General features: G+C 38.3%; 1 protein-coding gene and 1 long non-coding RNA gene across 3 annotated transcripts; one reads left to right on the plus strand and one right to left on the minus strand.

Annotated features, from left to right (window-relative positions):
• Positions 1-2,414: 2,414 nt before the first annotated feature.
• LOC121593869 (zinc finger protein 236) lies at positions 2,415-5,702 on the minus strand. Of its 2 annotated transcripts, none has more exons than XM_041916618.1 (9): positions 5,516-5,702; positions 5,222-5,374; positions 4,558-5,146; positions 4,177-4,491; positions 3,960-4,087; positions 3,809-3,898; positions 3,619-3,705; positions 3,398-3,538; positions 2,415-3,318 (listed from the first exon to the last, which is right to left on the minus strand). In XM_041916618.1, exons 1-9 carry the CDS (start codon positions 5,528-5,530, stop codon positions 3,250-3,252), a joined length of 1,587 nt encoding a protein of 528 aa, XP_041772552.1. In that variant the 5' UTR covers positions 5,531-5,702; the 3' UTR covers positions 2,415-3,249. The 2 variants fall into 2 exon arrangements, with proteins under 2 accessions (XP_041772552.1, XP_041772551.1); XM_041916617.1 differs by having other exon boundaries at positions 3,619-3,708.
• A 72-nt stretch (positions 5,703-5,774) lies between these two features.
• Positions 5,775-6,671, plus strand: LOC121593995. The gene is made up of 2 exons (XR_006004878.1): positions 5,775-6,118; positions 6,189-6,671. It is a non-coding gene; the product is annotated as an uncharacterized LOC121593995 (long non-coding RNA).
• Positions 6,672-7,857: the final 1,186 nt, after the last annotated feature.

Consider the following 7,857-nt stretch of genomic DNA (forward strand, 5'->3'; position numbering starts at 1 on the left):
GCATTCTGCGATGGCAGATTCACCGTTGGCACAACATTCTCGTTCGCGGGTGGAAAAATTTGCTGTCCCGTAGCAAAACCAGTCGAACGCAGCAAGGATGATCTTCGCTGCTCTCCTTCCATGGGGAAATCCGATGCACCGTTTTCGCTGGTGATCATCCTTCTACGTTTTGCTCGCGGGCGCGTAATTTTTCGAACAGCACAACTTCACTCACAGTCGAAATGCAATGAAAAAAAAATCCTCTTTTTTTACGTCGCTTTTTTTTACTCGTCGCCACTTTTATGTTCTTTCGATCGCAGAGGTGGTAGAATAAAACTCACGCGTTACTAATAAATTTACTAACGTATATATTCAACTTCACTTGGATACAATTGGTGTTGGCTTCGAGCACGCTTCCTTGCTGACCGCTAGTTCTTCAGTGCGCGCTGGTGTTTGGCGGTCAACGTCCGTGACCGCGCAACCGATGACCCCCGGATCGATCACACGCATACATTGACGGATGACGCTTTGCTGTCATCCGTGAGTTACCGCCGCGAATGAGTCCGGGCCAGGTTAGCTCACAACAAACAGCATGCCAGTCACGGTTTTAAGGCTATAACTCACATACTTATCGCATAGGATGTAGGATATGTAGGATTCTACTATGGACAATCAATACAGGGTTTCACACTTTATCTCAAGACCGCGGGACCCCTTCCCGAATCTGTCTTAGCCAATGCCAAGACTGCGGTATGATGCTTGAAAACGTTGGTGATACCTGAAAACGTTGATGATACTTGAATTCATCGGATGCAATGCTGAATCTGCGGCACATTTCTCGAACACACTGGTCCGCGCCGAGGACATGCGGTCGAATATTTTTTTTACACGTATAACCTTTGTGTACATCAGTGTAGTAGAAACACTCAATTATCCTTTTCGTTTTTACCAAAAAAAAGACAATTTAATAAAATGAGTGAATGCATACAGGTGTCCCCCGAGATACGACTGTATTTGGGACCGAAAAAAAGGCCCAACGCAAGGCGTAAGTCGAAAAGGTCGTATGTCGAATATCTGTCAATTTTAAGTTTATAGCCGAAGTTGAAGAGTCGAAATCTATCATATCGTGTTTTTATTTGAAACAATGTTCGATAATGTATTAATTTTACACAAAAAATCGTTTACACGATATAGATATACAATAACGGGTAGTAGTGGAATCTTTGGAAATGTGTGTGTAACGGTTATCAGCTCAGAAATTCAAAAATATACATCAATTTCTTCTCGATGACAACTTTTCACTGTCAAAATCAAAATCGTCGTATCTGCGAATCGTCGCAACTCGAGGGGGTCGTAACTCGGGGGACGCCTGTATTTGTTTAATTAAAATATTTACAAGTGTTAAGAAAGTACTTTGAACTGTTTAAATAATCTTTTTTGGTAAAAACAAGAACAAATAATTGACTGTTTTCAGTACACTGATGTACACAAAGGTTATCCGTGTAAAAAAATATTCGACCGCATGTCCTCGGCGCGGACCGGTGTGTTCGAGAAATGTGCCGCAGATTCAGCATTGCGTCCGATGAATTCAGGTATCATCAACGTTTTCAAGCATCATACCGCAGTCTTGGCTTTGGCTAAGACAGATTCGGGAAGGGGTCCCGTGGTCTTGAGATAAAGTGTGAAACCCTGTAAGTCTCTGATAGCAGAACTCATCAGTTATTTGTCATTTATTGATTAAAATTCAACGCACCGGGCGTGGCCCTCTTGAAGCGAATTCGGAATTAGTATTCAAGTTAGGCATATACCGACTACGGTTGTTGCGCTTAATGACCGTACACGAGGTCCAGTTTATTTATATAACATAACTATTTACATTCATTTTTGCGTACAAAAACCAAGTCTCTTCTTCAAATCTAAATAAACGAGCTTATCAATCTCCGGAATTTATATGATAAGAGCAAGTTAAAAAATAGCAGTTTTCTATTAGTTTTCTTAAATTAACATTACTATTATCCCATTCTTCACGTTCGATAGGTTATGATTTGGAGCACAACTGGATTGAGAAATCGAAAAAAAAAATCAAAAAATACATTGATCAATGGCCTTAAGTTTGATGTTCATTTCAAGTTCAACATTGGTAACTTGAGACCTGGCATAGAACAAATAGAATTCTTTGTTCAGTATATTTAAGGAAATTAAATACAAATCATTATTGTGATGCCTGCAAAATCATAAGATATCTTTATTTTGCTATGTTTTATGTGCGAACATCAAAAGTTTGAACATCAAAATTGAGGTTGTATGGCATAAAATGAAATTAATATTGAATCAATTTTAACATAACCATTACTGTACAATTAACTGATATTTTTTATCAAATCGGGAAGCAGTATGATAACATTAAAAATGTATAGTCATAGCGAGAATGCGGCTATTGAAAAAGAAGAAATATTTATTGATCAAAAATATACACTAGTTGAACTATTTTTAGTTTGCTTGCTTGTTTAGTTGAATGTGAGATGTGAGTTAGTTCGCTTTTGTATGGGAAAGCGGTAAGTACAAAGCATAAAAATCAGAATAACATACTTAAAACAAAGTCCTATAGAAAAACATGCCAATTACACGGTATAAATAGATGGCATACTTCGTTTCCTGTAGTTTAAGGACATGTAATGTATAAGAGAAAACAAAAATATCACAGTGATCTAATGTATGCAACATTTTACGTGAAAGTCGAAAACATAAACACGAATATTTATCGATCTCTCCACACAGCTTTATTTCACTGCTCTTAAATATGCATTCGTTAACTAAACGCAAATTGTTTGTAGACACGCAGTATAATTCATTGAATTCAATAATTAAGCAATTCGTTCAGTAGCTTGAAATGTTTGGCTATTAATGAGGACGTTTTATTTAGATAAATTATAACTAAATTTGCAGTGTGGCCCCTTTGTGATGTTCGCTGGAACCGTAGCAATTGCACCAGTTAGATAAGAAAACTACAGAAAACCCACGTTAAGACAAACGTTAGAAAATGTTAATCTTCTGCACATCCTATGAGACTCATACCCTGTGTAAGGGGTATTTAGCTAAGATCTCGAAACCTGTTCGATAAGCTCTTGATGTGCTATCATGTTCTCAAAAATGTGTTGGTTTTCCATTTGTTTCAGATATTGTTATGGTAAATGTTTTCTACTTTGAATTTTACTTATTTAGCTTTTATCTAATATTCCTTAACTGCTGCCGATAGAAGATTGCTTCTAATTAACTCCTACTAATGGCTATCTTGTTGTTCTGTTTCATCTTCGTTCCCAAATGGTGCTGAATGTGGTTCTACAAATGGGAATGAAAACATTTATTGTGTTAGCACTGGTGAACCTCGTCTGGTATAGATATTTATTTCTAGCATTACCTTCAGTTCCGTCTCGTTGAAGAATGACTTGTCACAGTGGGGACATTTGTGACTTTTCTGTTTTTTGTGGCGTTGCTCGTGGATGTTTAGTTGGTATTTTGAGCTAAACTTCTTCTCGCACATAGAACATTCAAAATTTTTCTGTAGTTACAGTCATGTTGTAATAAAGATGGTTATATTAAGTAAGTTTGTAAAACTCAGAACAATATTTCGTGACATACCTCAAAATGCGTCTGTCGATGGCGATACAATATCGATTTCGATTTGAACTCTTTGTTGCAAATACTGCATGTGGGTATTTTGTTTACCTTCTTCAACATAAAATTAAACCAGAAAAGGTTGAAAGAATTCAGTATAATGTAAATATTCAATACATTCCTTATTTATTATGATCTTGGCTATGATGCTTACCTCATGTGTTTTCATATGCATTCGCAACATTCCCGGGCCCCGAAAACTTTTATGGCAAATTTCACATTCTGGTTGTTTTTTACAGTTCGCCTGAAAAACGAAAAAAACGTGATCAAAAATTATATCAACCTTTCATACATTTACTCTTTACTTTTATCCAGTTGGTATGCGATGACATGTGAAGATGCAACCATTTCGGTTGATTAAACTCTTTGTGACAAAGATTGCAGACGTACCGGCCAGGACTAGGGCAAGATGTCTGATAGGTTAGAAACTCCGCTGTGGAAACATTTGATCAGTATGCTTTAGTTTATGTTCTAACGCATTAGTTTCACATCTATATTCGTTTGGCAGATTAGCGTGCTTACCAATCAATTTTTCTTCATCGTCCGAATCTTCACATTCTGTTTCGGCATAATATTCCATCTCTCCTTCTTCTACGCCCCCAGTCTCTTCAATAATTTCATCTGTCTCGACTGTTTCATCATCCGGTAACAAATAGTCAACATCCTCTTCCAGCTTCTCATGTATTTGTGTTTCTGTTTCACTTTCCTCAAGTTCTGTGGGCTCCGTTTGCTCCACTGCCATGTGATGATGGTGATGTAACTGATGGGTATGGATTGCGTCGGTAGGTATTGCTGTAGTTGCTGCTGGTGCCGTGACCATCAAGGGAACTGATGAAACTGTTGACAAAAAGCCTCATATTAAGAAAATATAATAGCTATTCCAGCCATTTGTCGTACTCTTACCATTTTCCAGGTATTGTGCCTCTGTCATTTCTGGTTGCACTATTATCTCGCAGCGATCATCTGCAGTACGTTGAATTTGCAGTACGTGTGCTGGATGCCCGTTCTGAGTAATCATTTGTACGGTATTATTCGGACCTTGTATAAACTGACCGATTGAGGCAGCTTGAAATTGTGGTGTGGTCTGAATGATCTGCTGACCAGTAGCCGTTGTGATTATATGGCCCGTATTTATAATTTGTGCACCAGCATTAATAAGCTGAGCACTAGTCAATATCATTGCCGGAGCGGCCAGTGGAGCTTCAGTCTGAATTGCTTGCATATCCGTCCGCTGGATGTGTAACTCGTGCAACTGCGGAGCTATCATCGCCGGAGCCATTTGTTGGAGCTTAGGTGGACTGAGGGTAATATTTTGTATCTCTTTTTGTATACATTCTTTGTGATCTTGATCCTCGGTTACCGTGATACCTTTGATATATTGTCTCAATGTTACATCTGACTTTTCCACACGAGTCTTAAACGCATGGCAGCGGCTTACTTGGTGAATACACTGGACACAAATTTTGTCCGGCCACCCATCCATTTGTTCAATCTAAAATGACAGCAACAGAACAATTCGCTACACACATCTTTGTAACTGCTTAACATTGTTTCCTCTAAGACTAACCTGTATCTTGGCGATTTCCATCAACATTTCAGCAATCATCTCTCCGAATAGCGGCCGCATTTCCTTCTTCACCACTAAACAAATGCGACAAATTTTATCCAGTTCGATGTTCCGTGTCGTTAATTGCTCCATTGCTCCTAGAGGTGATTTTTGCTACAAAAACAAAGTACGGGCAATTGCACTTCCTTCCGATAGCTCTTAACAAAAGTGTTGTATTCCTATCCAGCGACCCCTTTGACTTGCCAAACACACACACACATCAAGCGTTTGCTAACGTTCTGTAAATGGCTTTACCGCAACGTATTCCATAACAGTAGACACCTGTACAGTAAAATATATATGCAACACTGTTTTATCCAACTACCAAACACGAAGCATTTAATCAACAATTTGTATCAACACATCGATGTAAACAAAAGGAAAACTTTTATCGGACGAAAATATGCAAACATGGCAGCGTCGTGAAACGGTTTTGACATATCCTTTGACATCAAGCAAAATGACAACCAGAAACGATTAGTTTAAACAAGGTCTATTGAGGATAGAGGTCGAAGCATAGCTTGTTTCTGTTCCGACATTTTGAAGCTGCGTTTGACACTTCGATTAGAAAGTGTTTACAAACAACTCACGCAGCAATCTGCAGAAACGAGTAGAACATAATGAGTACCTTTACTGCAAAAGAACAAGGAAACAAGAGATATGTAGCATAATTTTAAACTACGTTCAATACGGAAACAATATTTGTCAACAACGTTCTTTCATACAGGTGCTGAAAACATCTTTATACAGCATTCTTCGCACAGGAATTTGCGTCTCACAACTTGCCTTCCAGTGAGTTTGGTGAAGGTTTTCGGTATATATGCGGAGAAATAAGAAATGCTTGCAATGTTTAATGAGGTACGTATTCTCCATAAGTGGAAACTACAAGATGCAACTTAAAACAATTAGCTTTTTTATCATTTTGTAGGTGATATTCTTTTCAATGAAGCATGTTCAAACCAGCTTTTTTGTTGTACAATCCAACGATCCGGCTGCTGTTCTTATCAAATAATGCTTCAATTATCGCAGCGTTTGTTTTACGGCAGCTGAACAACACTTTTAAACTAGCTTATAGATTGCAATGACCAACTCGCAGTGTATAACTGGAACCAACCACAGAACCTTTCTCGCATAAAGATCGTCGTCTAAACATGCTCAACAATGGGATACGGTGATAGTCTATGAAGCGCGGTGTGCAAACAACACACAACTCCCAGCCAACCGCTAGCGATATTGTTTTCATTGTGTTTCCTGAATGTTTGTGATGATGATCACTCAATGCTTAATTCCACAACGTGCACAACGTGTCCTGAAGATGCAGCTTGTCGGCTTGAGGAAGGAATATATTTGGGGCCCGCGAATATATTTGTATCGTCAGCATAAAGAAAGTGGTTTCCTGTAGTAAACACCCCAAATATGTCATACAAAGAGTACAATGAAATGTCGATCAATGTTGCTTCCTTGTGACACATCCAACGAAGCGATGGTACGGTGCAAGGTGTAGTGTCCAGGCCAACAGCTGTTCCGGCAGTCTGAGAGTTCGGATTTTGACGAGTAGTAAGGAATGTGGAACACTATCGAAAGCAGCCTTAGCCGCTTTGAAGCATCGATAGTGTCAGCCTGGTGCTCGTGCGTTGTGATCGCTGCCTTCTGATTTCCGACCAGCATCTGCAACTGTACGATGACAAACCTTACCTGTAGCAGCTCGTTTGTACGTCCGGCCAACAGCTAAACCGCATAGACCTGAACAGTAGCATTAATGGTTCTATGGTAAAAGTTAAAGGCGATTCGGGCTGAAGAAGTTTGAGACTGCAGAAGGTACCATGAGCAAATAGACATTTGAGCAATTGAGCGCAGGAGCGATGTAATGCTGTTTGATACAAAATCGGTACAAAACTATACAAATCATGAGCGGAAAGTTTCCTTCTCTTCCATTATAGCAGACGTAGTTACGGAAGCTGGAGGTTTTAGGTTTGGAGTTTCAAAGTGTGCGAAGGTTCCTTCTAGATCTACGACCAAGGCATCGCAAGCCGACGCACTTTATAAACTATTATACTTCATTTCAACTATTTTGCTGCAGAAAAGACTCCATAAATTGTAGTGGCTATCAAGAAATTAACATAAAACATTTATTTCAGACTAATATCTTTCTGTATAAAGTTCTGTATTATTAGTTATATTTACAGGATACAAGTTTAATGGTCGATATGCTGTATATCATGAATAAACTATGTACATAAACAGATTCATAGCTCTACTTGACAAAGCGCAATCATTAATTGAAATTCTTTAAATGCAAAGCGCATTCCTTGAATTCATTAGCTTTCCTAACTGACTAATCTTAACAACTAAAAGGATGAGTATTTCATACTATAGCTACATATTACAAGATAACTGCCTTAGCTCTAATCATTATTACCACTATTACACTATTACTGTAATATCCAAAGGAACACAATCAATAAACAGTAATCATTAAGATTTCATTTCAACTCATTACGTCCCAAAATTATAATTATGTACATTAATTTTACATAAATAACATACGTATCGATGTGCTACGTTGATCATGAGATTAGGTAATGTAGCGATTATTG

Source organism: Anopheles merus, chromosome 2L, assembly GCF_017562075.2.
Source record: "Anopheles merus strain MAF chromosome 2L, AmerM5.1, whole genome shotgun sequence".
Classification (NCBI taxonomy): domain Eukaryota; kingdom Metazoa; phylum Arthropoda; class Insecta; order Diptera; family Culicidae; genus Anopheles; species Anopheles merus.

What these genes read in the sequence shown, in the direction of transcription:
- LOC121593869 (XM_041916617.1), bottom strand. An exon ending in CGCATACCAACTGGATAAAA is followed by an intron (nt 3,899 to 3,959) that starts GTAAAGAGTAAA and finishes TTCGTTTTTCAG; the next exon opens with GCGAACTGTAAAAAACAACC. An exon ending in TGCATATGAAAACACATGAG is followed by an intron (nt 3,709 to 3,808) that starts GTAAGCATCATA and finishes TTTATGTTGAAG; the next exon opens with AAGGTAAACAAAATACCCAC.